Source organism: Theropithecus gelada, chromosome 3 (genome assembly GCF_003255815.1).
Source record: "Theropithecus gelada isolate Dixy chromosome 3, Tgel_1.0, whole genome shotgun sequence".
NCBI classification, from domain to species: Eukaryota; Metazoa; Chordata; class Mammalia; order Primates; family Cercopithecidae; genus Theropithecus; species Theropithecus gelada.
This window is the reverse complement of record NC_037670.1, coordinates 15,917,539-15,933,072: the sequence shown is the minus strand read 5'-3', so window position 1 is coordinate 15,933,072 and position 15,534 is coordinate 15,917,539. Positions and strand designations below refer to the sequence as shown.

Sequence of the window (15,534 nt, the reverse complement as noted above, 5' to 3'; positions counted from 1 at the left end):
CAACATAGTGAAAACCCGTCTCTACTAAAAGTACAAAAAATAAGCCGGGCATGGTGACACACACCTGTAGTCCCAGCTACTCAGGGAGGCTGAGGCAAGAGAATCACTTGAACCTGGGAAGCAGAGGTTTCAGTGAGCCGAGATCTGCCACTGCATTCCAGCCTGGGGAACAGAGCGAGACTCTGTCTCAAAAAAAAAAAAAAAAAAAAAATATATATATATATATATATATATACACACACACACACACACACATGATCATAGGCACAACCTACTAACTTCTGAATTAATGGTGGGTCAGAGTTTTGGTTATATATTTGCATGCCACACATACATATCATGATATGTTTGTGTGTATATAATTACAGAGAGAGTAGGCAAAGTTGAACAAGCATCATTTGAAAATAAACTTTGTTTTCATGCATACGTAAAATTATAGAAATTGTTTTACTTCACTCTTAAGTTTTAAACAGTTTATATCTATTTATTTATTTATTTATTTATTTCAGACGGAGTCTTGCTCTGTCACCTAGGCTGGAGGGCAGTGTGCGATCTCGGCTCACTGCAACCTCTGCCTGCTGAATTCAAGTGATTCTCATGCCTCAGCCTTCCAAGTAGCTGGGATTACAGGTGCCCGCCACCATGCCTGGTTAGGTTTTCTGTATTTTTAGTAGAGATGGGGTTTCCCCATGTTGGCCATGCTGGTCTCCTGACCTCAAATGATCCGCCTGCCTCAGCCTCCCAAAGTACTGGGATTACAGGCAAGAGTTTTGTGCCTGTAATCAAGTGCCTGGCCCAGTTTTAAGTACTAGAAACTCTTAGATGGCATATTTCATCCATAGATACTACCATATGTAGTCCTAATTGATAAAGACTTTTTATCACACCAACAAAGTTAGTAATTCTTAAATATCATCGAACAGTCTATGTTCAAATTTTCCTGTCTCAAAAACATCTTTTTATCTCTGATCAATGATGTCCAGCAAAAACAAAAACAAAAACAAAAACAAAAAAACCCCAAAACATCTTTTTTTTTTTTGAGATGGAGTCTTGCTCTGTCGCCCAGGCTGGAGTGCAGTGGCCGGATCTCAGCTCACTGCAAGCTCCGCCTCCCAGGTTTACGCCATTCTCCTGCCTCAGCCTCCCGAGTAGTTGGGACTACAGGCGCCTGCCACCTCGCCCGGCTAGTTTTTTGTATTTTTTAGTAGAGACAGGGTTTCACCGGGTTAGCCAGGATGGTCTCGATCTCCTGACCTTGTGATCCACCCGTCTCGGCCTCCCAAAGTGCTGGGATTACAGGCTTGAGCCACCGCATCCGGCCCCCAAAACATCTTTTTTATGGTTTGTCAATTTGAAGCACATCCAAAGTAAGTCTGCATATAGCAGATTATCATCACTTTTTTTCTTTTCTTTTTTCTTTTTTGGAGAGAGGGTCTCTCTCTGTTGCCCAGGCTAGGGGGCAGTGGTGCCATCATAGCTCACTGCAGTCTTTAACTCCTGGGCTCAAGCAATCCTCCCACCACAGCCTTCTGAGAACATAGGACTACAGGCCCATGCCAAGACACCTGGCCAATTCTTAAAATTTTGGAGAGACGGAGGTCTTACTATGTTACCCAGGCTGGTCTCCAACTCCTGGGCTCAAGTGATCCTCCCACCTCAGCCTCCCAAAATGCTGAGATTACAGGTGTGAGCCACCATGCCCGGCCCGGACTACTTTTATAACTAAAGGCTTAAAACTCACCAGCAACAGCCAAGCTTTTAGAGTATACAGCAGTGCGTGCTGTGGTGGTATTTAATAACTAACCCGTAAAAAAAAAAAAAAAACTAATATATGCACATATATACATACTTTTTTTTTTTTTTTTTTTCAGTCAGAGTCTTGCTCTGTGGCCAGGCGGGAGTGCAGGGCGCTATCTCAGCTCACTGCAACCTCTGCCTCCCAGGGTCAAGCAATCCACCTGCCTCAGCCTCCTGAGTAGCTGGGACTACAGGTGAGTGCCACCACACCCAGCTAATTTTTATACTTTTAGTAAAGACGGGGTTTCACCATGTTGGCCAGGATGGTCTGGATCTCTTGACCTCGTGACCTGCAGCCTCTGCCTCCCAAAGTGCTGGGATTACAGGCGTGAGCCACCACACCTGGCCTATACACATACATTCATTGTACATTTTACTGATTCAAACAATGTTGTGTTGGGGATCCCCCAAATCACCCTCAAGCTGAGTGATTTTTTTTTTTTTTTTTTTTTTTTTTGAGACGGAGTCTCACTCTGCTGCCCAGGCTGGAGTGCAGTGGTGCGATCTCGGCTCACGCAAGCTCCGCCTCCCGGGTTCACGCCATTCTCCTGCCTCAGCATCCCGAGTAGCTGGGACTACAGGCGCCCGCCACCACACCCGACTAATTTTTTGTATTTTTAGTAAAGACGGGGTTTCACCGTATTAGCCAGGATGGTCTCAATCTCCTGATCTCGTGATCTGCCCGTCTCAGCTTCCCAAAGTGCTGGGATTACAGGCCTGAGCCACCGCGCCCGGCCGTGATCTTTTTTTTTTTTGAGATGGAGTCTCCCTCTGTCGCCCAGGCTGGAGTGCCATGGCGCAATCTCGGCTCACTGTAACCTCTGCCTCCCAAGTTCAAGGGATTCTCCTGCCTCAGCCTCCCAAGTAGCTGGGATTACAGGTACACACCACCACGCCTGGCTAATTTTTATATTTTTAGTATCAACATGTTGGTCAGGCTGGTCTCAAACTCCTGACCTCAAGTGATCTGCCTGCCTCGACCTCCCAAAGTGCTAGGATCACAGGCGTGAGCCACCATGCTCGGCCAAGTTCTGTGATTTGCTGGGAGCACTCAAACTCAGAAAGGCTGCCATACTTACGGTTGTAGCTTATTTTAGTGAATGGATATGGATTCAAATCAGTAAAGGAAAAGGTGCACAGGGCAGTGTCCAGGAGACACCAGTCACAAGCTTCCTTTCACAGTGGAGTCATATGTATATCCTTAATTTGCCCAGCAACAATGTGCGACAACATGCATAAAGTATGTACAACTAGGGAAGCTTCCCTGAGCCTGGGTGTCCCAGGGATTTTATTAGGCTCAGTCATGTAGGCATGGAGCATCCGTGTGACTCACCTTACCTCCTCAGTCTCCAGCTGCCCACCCAGAGGTTAACCTAATACAACATGGCACAAGGCTGTCACCACCAACCCACTGTTAGCATAAACTACTTGATGTTGCCCAAGGCCCGAGATACACAAATACACACCTATCAAGTAGAATATTCCTAGGGCTTGCAAGTTATGTCCTAGGAGCAGGTCAAGAGCCAATCCTTTCTTTTTTTTTTTTTTTTTGAGACGGAGTCTCGCTGTGTCTCCCAGGCTGGAGTGCAGTGGCCGGATCTCAGCTCACTGCAAGCTCCACCTCCCGGGTTCACGCCATTCTCCTGCCTCAGCCTCCCGTGTAGCTGGGACCACAGGCGCCCGCCACCACACCCGGCTAATTTTTTTTTTGTATTTTTAGTAGAGACGGGGTTTCACCGTGTTAGCCAGGATGGTCTCGATCTCCTGACCTCGTGATCTGCCCGTCTCAGCCTCCCAAAGTGCTGGGATTACAGGCGTGAGCCACCATGCCCAGCTGCCAATCCTTTCTTTAGAATGTGCATACCCCAGACCTGTTGTGATAATACTGTACGGCACTGAAGTGTAGCAGATAATTTATTACACAAATAATGATAATGACATATAATGCTCTTCAGTGTAAATTCCATATAGGCTGTCACAGAATGTTTCTTCTTTTTTTTTTTTTTTGAGAGTCTTGTGCTCTCTCCCAGGCTGGAGTGCAGTGGCCCCATCTCTGCTCACTGCAACCTCCGCCTCCTAGGCTCAAGCGATTCTCCTGACTCAGCCCCGTGAGTAGCTGGGACTGCAGGTGCCTGTGCCACCATGCCCAGCTAATTTTTGTATTTTAGTAGAGATAGGGTTTCACCATGTTGGCTAGGCTGGTTTCAAACTCCTGACCTCAAGTGATCATCCACCTCGGGCTACCAAAGTGCTGGGATTACAGGCATGAGCCACCGCGCCTGGCCAATGCCCAGAATTTTCATCAGCCCAGTGAAATACTCTTGTCTAAAAATACATTTGCTCACAGACCTTGCAAGCTTGTATTTTATTATTATTACAAGTTTTATTTATTCTGAAACTTTTGGTACAGATCTTGCAATGTTTTTAATTTTTGTTTTAAGAGACAGGATCTCACTATGTTGCCCAGGCTGGTCTCAGCCTCAAGCCAGCTTGCCGCCTGGCTGATGTTGCAATGTTAACATTCATTTCCCAGTACTGTTCTTTGACTTCCGTCTTCTCCTTTCCAAGCCCTGCCATTCTACTCCAGCCCCACCCTGCCTCTCATTCCTTCTACTTACTCTTCGTTTTTCAGACAAAGTCTTACTCTGTCGTCCAGGCTGGAGTGCAGTGACGTGATCTCAGCTCACTGCAACCTCTGCCTCCCAGATTCAAGTGATTCTCCTGCCTCAGCCTCCCGAGCAGCTGGGATTACAGGCACGTGCCACCACGCCCAGCTAGTTTTTTTATTTTCAGTAGAGACGGGGTTTCACCATGTTGGCCAGGTTGTTCTTGAACTCCCGACCTCAAGTGATCCGCCTGCTTCGGCCTCCCAAAGTGCTGGGATTACAGGTGTGAGCCACCAAGCCCAGCCCCACTTACTCTTTACACATAATCAGTTATTCATTCATTGAGAATTTAAGAATGCCTAAAATGTGCTCTATTCCATTCATAGGAGTGAATAAGATGGACAAGGTGCCTGTGATCACGAAACTTACACTTTAAGGGAGGAGGTAAGAGATAATAAACATGATGTAATGTCAGGGGCTCATTATGTGCAATGAAGGAAACTAAAGCAGCATAAGGAATAGAGACTGACAGTTTTGCTGTTTTAGCTACGGTGGTCAGGGAAGGCCTCTTTGAAGCAGTGACACCTGAGCTGAGGCCTGAATGAAGTAAGAGAGATAGAAATGAGGCAGGAGCGGGCACGATGGCTCACACCTGTAATCCCAGCACCTTGGGAGGCCGAAGCGAGCGGATCACTTGAGGTCAGGGGTTCAAGACCAGTCTGGGCAACATGGCGAAATCTCGTCTCTACTAAAAATACAAAAATTAGGCTGGGCACAGTGGCTCTTGCCTGTAATCCCAGTACTTTGGGAGCCCGAGGCAGGTAGATCACGAGGTCAAGAGATCGAAACCATCTTGGTCAACACGGTGAAACCCCGTCTCTACTAAAAATATAAAAATTAGTGGGGCGTGGTAGCCCACACCTGTAATCCCAGTTACTCGGGAGGCTGAGACAGGAGGAATCGCTTGAACCCAGGAGGCAGAGGTTGCAGTGAGCTGAGATCGCGCCCTGCACTCCAGCCTGGCAGCAGAGCAAGATTCCACCTCAAAAAAAAAAAAAAAAAAAAAGAGGCAGGAGAGGCTGGGCATGGTGGCTCACACCTGTAATGCCAGTACTTTAGGAGGCCGAGGTGGGTGGATCACTTGAAGTCAGGAGTTTGAGACCAGCCATGGCTTAACATGGCAAAACCCTGTCTCTACTAAAAATACAAAAATTAGCTGTGCGTGGTGGCATATGCTTATAATCCCAGCTACTCAGAAGGCTGAGGCAGGAGAATCGTTTGAACTTGGGAGGCTGAGGTTGCAGTAGAACTGAGATTGCGCCATTGCACTCCAGCCTGGTCGACAGAGTAAGACTCCATCTAAAAAAAAAAAAAAAGAAAAGAAAAGAAAATGAGGCAGGAGAATCAGGAATGAGGGTAATCAATGGTTAACAAGGGTTAAGGCATAAGCAAAAGATGAGCAGGTGCAGCCAGTTCCAGGCAAGATTAGGCAGCATAGAGGCCACATCTGCACTTCTGTGATAACAAGACCGAAGTTTCCACTTCAGCCATGGGTGTTAACCGCGTTCTTTCTGCTTAATAAATACCCTGATTGAGGGGTCTCTTGAGCTGTGTGGTCTCTTGAGCTTCGCGTCAATCAATCTGTGCTTTTTACTCCATTTGTTTGTCTTTTGTTGGTTCGCTTTATTTTTGTTGTTGTTGCTTTGTGGGTTTTTTGTTGCAATTTTTATTTATTCATTATTGTTGAGATGAAGTTTTGCTCTTGTTGCCCAGGCTGGAGTGCAGTGGTGTGATCTTGGGTCACTGCAACCTCCATCTCCCGGGATGGAGCGATTCTCCCGCTTCAGACTCCTGAGTAGCTGGGATTACAGGCATGTGCTACCACATCCGGCTAATCTTTAGGAGAGACAGGGTTTCGCCATGTTGGCCAGACTGGTCTTTAACTCCTTACTTCAGGTGATCCTCCTGCCTTGTCCTCCCAAAGTGCTGGGATTACAGGCGTGAGCCGATGCGCCTGGCCTAATTTTTGTATTTTCAGTAGAGACAGGGTTTCGCCATGTTGGCCAGGCTGGTCTTGAACCCCTGACCTCAGGTGATCCAACTGCCTCGGCCTCCCAAAGTGCTGAGATTACAGGCGTGAGTCACCACGCCCGGCCCCTTGTGTTGCAATTCTGGGTTCAACGCGCCAAGCACTGACCAACTCACAGCCAAGACTTTCCATCTGGTAACAAAAATACCTGCAGGAGGACTATTCCTGGCAGAGGAAACACAGAATGTAGAACCTCTGGAGCAAGAATGACCCTGATGTCTTTTCAGAGGGGGGAAAGGTGGCAGGCAGTGGGGTGGGTGACGGAGGCAGAGTAGTAACCGGGGAGACAGATAAATGAGCCCTTAGAAAGTTTTCATGTGTGACTACCAGGGAAAGGCCTTTGCCAGGGGCTGGAGTGTAATTTTTTTTTTTTGAGACGGAGTCTTGCTCTGTTGCCAGGCTGGAGTGCAGGGCGTGATCTTGGCTCACTGCAACCTCCACCTTCCAGGTTCAAGCGATTCCCCTGCCTCAGCCTCCCAAGTAGCTGGGACTACAGGTGTGCACCACCATACCCGGTTAATTTTTTTTTAATTTTAGTAGAGACGGGGTTTCACCATGTTGGCTAAGATGGTCTCGGTCTCCTGACCTCGTGATCTGCCCGCCTTAACCTCCCAGAGTGTTGGGATTACAGCCGTGAGCCACTGTGCCTGGCCTGGAGTGTATATTTATGTACAAAGTGCAGCCTTGCAAAGTCCCGGGCAGGGGGCAGGCTTTATCTGAAGGCTCACCAAGCCACCCTGGCTGCTGAAGAGCGCACAGCAGAATGAGAAAGCACAGTGGGGTGATGAGCCCAGGCAGGAGATGAAGGTGGCTCAGACCAGGGTGGGGCGGTGGGGTTACTGAGAAGCGCTCAGACCCCACCCCGCCAGCTGCAGGGTGGTTTCAGACCCTGAACTGGAGGGGTTCCTAACGCGGGGCTCCTCACAGCAAGGGGCACAGATGGAAGCAATGTTGTCCCATGCTTGCAAGTCTCACAGACCGGTGTATGAGTCCCACACCTGCCATAGACAGCGTGGGTCTCTGGGCTAGCTAATTCCTCCGGGCCTGAGGAGTCCCTCCTTATAAAATGAAAATTTTGGTCGGGTGTGGTGGCTCATGCCTGTAATACCAGCACTTTGGGAGGCTGAGGTGGGAGGACGGTTTGAGACGGGGAGTTCGAGACCAGCCTGGGCAACAGAGTGAGACTCCCATCTCTACAAAACAGGAAAATTTTAAAAAATAGTTAGCCAGGCGTGTGGTATGTGCCTTTGGTCTCAGCTACTCGGAAGGTTGAGGTAGAAGAGTCGCTGGAGTCCGGGAACTCAAGGTGGCATTCAGGAGTTCAAGGCTGCAGTGAGTCATGATTGCGCCACTGCACTCCAGCCTGAATGACAGAGCCATATGCTGTCTTAAACAAACAAACAAACAAACAAACAGGGCCGGGCGCAGTGGCTCACGCCTGTAATTCTAGTACTCTGGGAGGGCGAGGCGGGCGGATCACTTGAGGTCTGGGGTTCGAGACCAGCCTGACCAACATGGTGAAACTTCGTCTCTACTAAAGATCCAAAAATTAGCCGAGGTGGCGCCCTGCTGTAATCGTAGTTACGCGGAAGCCTGAGGCAGGTGAATCGTGTGAGCCCGGGAGGCGGAGGATGCAGCGAGCCGAGATCACACCCACTGCACTCCAGCCCGGGAAACGAAGCGAGACTCGGTCTCAAAAAAATTAAAAAAACAAAAAACCAGCAAAAAAATTACCAAAAGGAAAAGGAAATATGACCAGAACGGATATTACTGCACTTTTCACGAGAAAGAAAAAGGAACTACCAGAACGGATTTCACCGATGGGCAGACCGGCAATCGACTCAGTCACGGGCCTCCGGATTAGCATTTCTGCGCAGGCGCAGAAAGCTTCGGGGGAAAAGCGGCGGCGTGGGGCTCAGTGCGCGTGCGCCGGTCTCGGCCTCAGCGTGGGCATGCGCAGGGCCCCGCCCTCGCTGCGTCTGCGCTTGAGCGCCGACGATTTGGTGGCGGCATCCGGAGGGCTCTTCTCTGCGCGCGGGGTCTGTCTGAGTGCGGGCGACAGGACCTTCGTCATGCCGGGGATGGTACTCTTCGGCCGGCGCTGGGCCATCGCCAGCGACGACTTGGTCTTCCCAGGTTTCTTCGAGCTGGTCGTGCGAGTGCTATGGTAAGGACGACGGCTATGGGGGCGGTGGAGCGCACCCGGGAGGGAGCGGGAGGCGAGCTGTCCCTGAGACGGTGACAGAAGTGGCTTCCCAAGCACTGTCGCGGTCCCAGCGCTGGCCACGCATTCTCTTATCGAGTTCTCACCACCGCCCGAAGAGGTGGGCAGTGGTGCTGTGTCCATTTGACGGATGACAAACCGAAGCCCCCAGAGTGTGTGGGCTGGACCCGGGGTCACACAGGGGGCCTGGAAGTCCACGCGTCAGGACACGAGCACCCCTCTGTGTGCAGCGTCGAGACCTGGCCCTGGGGAGCCTCGAGGGTGTCACCGCCGGCAAAAGCCTTGGCCTCGAGGTCTTCTTTCTCGAGGCGGGAGCAGCCACTTGTGCCCTTTCTTCCCTTTGTACGGAGCACTTGAATCTACAACATGAAGGATAGGAAAAAATACCGAGCCGGTTGTGGCTGCCTTTCGTGAGAAGCAGACAGGCTCAATATACAACGCTGTTGTCTTTCAAAGTGTGGAATCAGTGGGAAGTGGCTTTGGTACCTGAAGTCTGTTCCCAGAGGATCTGTGCAGGGCATGAATCATTGTTATGAAAAAGTAGATTCTTGGCCGGGGGCCGTGGCTCACGCCTGTTGGCACACTGAGAAGCTGAGATGGGAGGATTGCTTGAGGGCAGGAGTTGGAGACCAACTTGCGCAACATAGTGAGACCCCTTTTCTTTTTATGTTTTTGAGACGGGGTCTCACTCTACTATCCAGACGGTAGTGCAGTGGTACGATCACCACTCACTGCAGACTCAACCTCCTGGTCTCAAGCGATCTTCCCACTTCAGCCTCCCAAGTAGCTGGGACCACAGACTGGTGCCACCACACCCAGCTAACTTTTTCTATTTTTTGTAGGGATGGGATCTCCCTGTGTTGCCCAGGCTGGTCTCCAACTCCTTTGCTCTAGTGATCCTCCTTCCTTGGCCTCCCAAAGTGCTGGGATTACAGACATGAGCCACTGTGCTGGGCCTAGATCTTTTATTGTTGGCAATTATATTCCAGGACAGGTGCAGTGCTTCATGCCTGTAGTCCCAGCACTTTGGGAGGCCAAGGCAGGAAGATCACTTGAAACCAGGAGTTCAAGACCAGTCTGGGCAACATAGCAAGACCCTGTCTCTACAAAAAGAAAAAAGAAAATTATATTCCAAAGTGAACCTTGCCTTGTTTTGGAAAATATTAACTCCTTTTATTTCTTTGTATCATGTTTTACACAGCAGCTGCTTGGATTTCATTTCTGACCCTTCCCTTTTTTTTCTTTTTGCCAGGTGGATTGGCATTCTGACGTTGTATCTCATGCACAGAGGGAAGCTGGACTGTGCTGGCGGAGCCCTGCTCAGCAGTTACTTGATTGTCCTCATGATTCTCCTGGCAGTTGTCATATGTACTGTGTCAGCCATCATGTGTGTCAGCATGAGAGGTAAAAAGTAGCCTTTTCTGTTTGATACCTATTTTTTATGTTAATAGCTTTATTGAGATATAATTCACATACCATACAACTCACTTATGTAAACTTTCCAGTTCAGCAGTTTTTAATATAATCACAGAGTTGTGCAGCCATCACCACAATCAAGTTTATAACATTTTCTTCATTCCTAAAAGAAATCCTGTACCAGGCGGGACACGGTGGCTCACACCTGTAATCCCAGCACTTGGGAGGCCGAGGTGGGTGAATCACTTGAGGCCAGAAGCGTGGCCAACACAGTGAAACCCCATCTCTACTAAAAATAGAGAAAATTATGTTGGCGCATGCTTGTAATCCTAGCTGCTAGGGAACTGAGATCGCGCCACCGTACTCCAGCCTGGGTGACAGAGTGAGACTCTGTCTCAAAAAAAAATTAAAAAAAGAAAGAAAGAAAGAGATCCTGTACCTATTGGCAGTTACTCCTCATTTTCCCCAAACTCTTCCAGCCCTAAGCATTCACTAATTTGCTTTCTGTCTGTGTACATTTGCCTGTTGTGGACATCATATAAGTGGAATTCATTCACTGTGTGGCCTTTTGGTCTGGTTTCTTAAACTTAGCATAATGTCTTCAAGGTTCATCCCTATTTTAGCATGTATCAGTACTTCATTTTTTTTTTTTTTTTTTTTTGAGACGGAGTCTCACGCTGTGTCACCCAGGCTGGAGTGCAGTGGCGCGATCTCGGCTCACTGCAAGCTCCGCCTCCCAGGTTCAGGCCATTCTCCTGCCTCAGCCTCCGAGTAGCTGGGACTACAGGCGCCCGCCACCACGCCCGGCTAGTTTTTTGTATTTTTAGTAGAGACGGGGTTTCACCATGTTAGCCAGGATGGTCTCGATCTCCTGACCTTGTGATCCGCCCGCCTCGGCCTCCCAAAGTGCTGGGATTACAGGCTTGAGCCACCGCGCCCGGCCATCAGTACTTCATTTTTATGGCTGAATAATAGAGCATCGAACGGATGGACCACATTTTATCCATTTGCTAGTTGGTAGGCATTTGGATTGTTTCCATTTTTCACCTATTATGAATAATGCAGCTATGAACATTTGCATACAAGTGTTTACACAGACATGTTTTCATTTCTCTTGAGTATGTACCTAGGAGTGGAATTGCTGGATCATGTGGTAATGCTCTGTGAAACCTTTTGAGGAACTGCCAGACTTTTCCGAGCAGCTGTACCATGTTACATTGCCACCAGCAGTGTGTAAGAGTTCTAATTGCTCAACACTGTTACTATATGACTTGTAATTGTAGCCATCCTAGTGAATGTGAAGTGGTAGCTCATGATTTTGTTTTGTTTTGTTTTTTGAGATGGAGTCACACTCTGTCGCCCAGGCTGGAGTGCCATGGTGTGATCTCGGCTCACTGCAACCTCCCCCTCCTGGGTTCAAGTGGTTCTCCTGCCTGAGCCTCCTGAGTAGCGGGGGCTATAGGCCATTTGTTTTTTATCTCACGGCTTTGAACATTTCTTTGATGACTGATGATGTTGAGCATCCTTTCATTTCCTTATTGCCCATTCGCATATCATTTTTGTGGAAAAGTCTGTTCAGATCTTTTGCCCAATTTTAGACTAGGCTATTTATCCTTTTATTTTTTATTTTTATTTTTTTGAAATAGAGTCTCCCTCTGTTGCACAGGCTGGAGTGCAGTGGCACGCTCTGCTCACTCCAGCCTCCGTCTCCTGGGTTCAAATGATTCTCGTGCCTCAGCCTCCCATGTAGCTAGGATTACAGGCGCCTGCTATCACACCTGGCTAATTTTTGTATTTTGTGTAGAGACCGGGTTTTACCATGTTGGTCAGGCTTGTCTCGATCTCCTGACCTCAAGTGATCCGCCTGCCTCGGCCTCCCAAAGTGCTGGGATTACAAGTGTGAGTCACCATGACTGGCCCCTTTTATTACATTGTGAGGGTTACAACTATTTTGTTGTTGTTAGAGACAGTGTCTTGCTCTATTGCCCAGGCTAGAGTGCAGTGGCACAGTCATAGCTCACTGCAGCCTCAAATACCTGGGCTCAAGCAATCCTCTCATCTCAACCCCCAAGTAGCTGAAACTACAGTCACGTGCCACCATACCTGGCTAATTTTTTTTATTTTTATTTTTTGTAGAGACAGGGTCTTGCTGTATAGCTCAGACTGATCTTGAACTCCTGGGCTCTGGTAATCCTCTCATCTTGGCCTCCCAAAATGCTAGGATTACAGGGGTGAACCACCACATCTGATCACCTATTCTTCATATATATATATATATATATATATATATATTTTTTTTTTTTTTTTTTTTTTTTTTGAGACGGAGTCTCGCTCTGTCACCCAGGCTGGAGTGCAGTGGCCGGATCTCAGCTCACTGCAAGCTCCGCCTCCCGGGTTTACACCATTCTCGTGCCTCAGCCTCCCGAGTAGCTGGGACTACAGGTGCCCGCCACCTCGCCCGGCTAGTTTTTTTGTATTTTTTTAGTAGAGACGGGGTTTCACCATATTAGCCAGGATAGTCTCGATCTTCTGACCTCGTGATCCGCCCGTCTCGGCCTCCCAAAGTGCTGGGATTACAGGCTTGAGCCACCGCGCCCAGCCTCTTCATATATTTTTATATGTGTTACGGTTTTCTGTAGATAACCATTTATCTGAGAATGTCTCCAGAAGTGTTGGAAACCTTCCCTGTTGGATTCGTCTGCTTCATAGGATGATGTGAGCACTGTGGTGACTAATGAAGGAATGCATTCATAGAAACGATTCATCCGTCAGAGGCAGGGCTGTGTGGCATGCCACCATCTGCCATTTTTTAGTCTTTTGTCACTGCTTGAATTGAGATGGACGAGGTATGCATATCAGATGTACGCTGGAGGTGGAGCTGCACTGGGAGGCGCTGGTGATACAGTGAGTGACGGCATCAAGATCTTGATGGTTTGGAATAAAGGACTGAAATGTAAAAGGTGTTAGCTCATAGGAGAAATGTAGAGAGTAGAAATGTCAGCAGTAACATCTTTCATGAGAAAAAGACCTTAGGGTTTGGGATGACAAGCAAGAGTGGCATGTGCCTGCTTACCACAATAACATAGAAAATGGAGCTCTGTGCCAGGCGCGGTGGCTCACGCCTGTAATCCCAGCACTTTGGGAGGCCGAGGCAGGCGGATCACAAGGTCAGGAGATTGAGACCATCCTGGCTAACACGGTGAAACCCCGTCTCTACTAAAAATGCCAAAAATTAGCCGGGCGAGGTGGCGGGTGCCTGTAGTCCCGGCTACTCGGGAGGCTGAGGCAGGAGAATGGCGTGAACATGGGAGGCAGAGCTTGCAGTGAGCCGAGGTCATGCCATTGTACTCCAGCCTGGGCAATAGAGCGAGACTCCATCTCAAAAAAAAAAACAAAAAAACGGAGCTCTGTGTATTTTATTTTTTTCTTTTGAGACAGAGTTTCGCCCTTGTTGCCCATGGCTTGACTACAATGGCATAATCTCAGCTCACTGCAACCTCTGCCTCCCAGGTTCAAACAATTCTGCCTTAGCCTCCCAAGTAGCTGAGATTACAGGCACATGCCACCACACCCAGCTAATTTTTTTGTATTTTTAGTAGAGGCAAAGTTTCACCATGTTGGCCAGGCTGGTCTTGAACTCCTGACCTCAGGGGATCTGCCGACCTCGTCCTCCCAAAGTGCTGGGATTACAGGTGTGAGCCACCGCACCCGGCTAGCTCTGTGTATTTTAGTATGCCTCTAGAAACATCCATGCAAGGAGACTGAACTGATGGAGGCTCCACATTTGTGTTGGCCCCCAAGTGTAGGTTGTCATTGGTGCCAGATGCTTAAGGAAAGAAAGAAACCATGTGTACAGTGTGGCTTCAGCACTGGGAAGCTTCTTATTGAAGGTGAAGTATTGAGACTGATGGCATTTCAGATACAGCATTATCTAACTTATTTGCCGTTTTTTGTTCATCTCACATTCTGGTTAGCCACTGAGTTTGTGGCTGTCATAGCACGATCAGATTGGAAGCACTCAGAGTACTTTTTTTTTTTTCCTTACGCGTTTGTTTGTCTTGAGATATTTTTGGTGTTGGGATGCCTTTACATCCCTGTGAGGGATGCTCATATTCACTCAGTCCCCTCCTCCTGGACACTTGTACAATGCCTGCATCATCATGTACTTGTGGTCAGAGCCCAGAAATCATCTGTGGGTTGTCGGGCTGTTGTGGGTTGTCTGTCCCACAGCCTCCTCCAAACAGAACCTCATTTTGTTTTGCCTCTTATCCCCACATACCAAGTATGCGTCAGAGAAGCAGACCCTAGGCCCGGCTCACATAGCAGTGATCGGTTCAGGAACAGACACATGACCCAGTTTGGCCCAGTGACAGTCAGGGAGAGTTTCGTGGAAGGTTCTGGGGAAATGCTTCCTTGTCCCTCTAGGAAGGATCCAAAAGCCATTTATCATCGCTGTCCTTCTGGCTGAAGCTGCATCTCCACTCACAGCCCAAGGTGAGCTGACATACAGAACAGGGGAGAGCTGGGAGAAGCACAGGGAGGTGGAGCCAGGTCTCGATCAGGGCAGCCCTGACGCCGTCCTGCTTCTGCCCTCAGTCCCTTGAGTCAGTGTGGCCCTTCCTGCTTTTCAGCCAGTTTGAGTTGAATTTTCTGTAAGTTGTGGCTAGAGATATCCCAACCAAACTGAAAACAGTATTTTACAAAAACATATTTGTTTGTCAGTTTGTTACACATAACAACATATGCCTTATTAAAAATATATATTTAAAAAATTAGCCGAGCGTGGTGGCGGGTGCCTGTAGTCCCAGCTGCTGGGGAGGCAGAGGCAGGAGAATGGTGTGAACCCGGGAGGTGGAGCTTGCAGTGAGCCGAGATCGCACCACTGTACTCCAGCCTGGGCGACAGAGCGAGACTGCGTCTCGAAAAAAAAAAAATTGTATTGAAGGCCAACTGCTGTGGCTCACACCTGTAATCCCAGCACTTTGGGAGGCTGAGGTGGGTGGGTCACAAGGTCAGGAGATTGAGACCATCCTGGCTAACACGGTGAAACCCCACCTCTAGTAAAAATACAAAAAAGTAGCCAGGCAGGGTGGCACGCACCTGTAATCCCAGCTGCTCGGTAGGCTGAGGCAGGAGAATCACTTGAACCCGGGAGGCTGAGGTTGCAGTGAGCCAAGATCGCGCCATTGCACTCCAGCCTGGCCGACAGAGAAGACTCTGTCTCCAAAAAAAAAAAAAAAATGTTTGTTTAATTGTCAGTTTGTTACATATAATATCATATACCTTATTAAAAATATGTATTGAAGGCCGGGAGCGGTGGCTCACACCTGTAATCCCAGCACTTTGGGAAGCCGAGGCAGGGGGATCACGAGGTCTGGAGTTCGAGACCAGCCTTGCCAACA

At 48.6% G+C, this 15,534-nt stretch overlaps 1 protein-coding gene across 2 annotated transcripts in view; it reads left to right on the top strand.

Annotated features, from left to right (window-relative positions):
• Positions 1-7,900: 7,900 nt before the first annotated feature.
• Positions 7,901-15,534, top strand: part of DAGLB (diacylglycerol lipase beta) — a 42,767-nt gene continuing 35,133 nt past the window's right edge. For both annotated transcript variants that reach the window (XM_025378463.1, XM_025378462.1), the window contains exons 1-2: positions 7,901-8,659; positions 9,969-10,120. In XM_025378463.1, the coding sequence (XP_025234248.1) occupies positions 8,244-8,659; positions 9,969-10,120 (568 nt within the window). In that variant the 5' untranslated portion in view covers positions 7,901-8,243. The remainder of the gene's footprint in view (positions 8,660-9,968; positions 10,121-15,534) is intronic.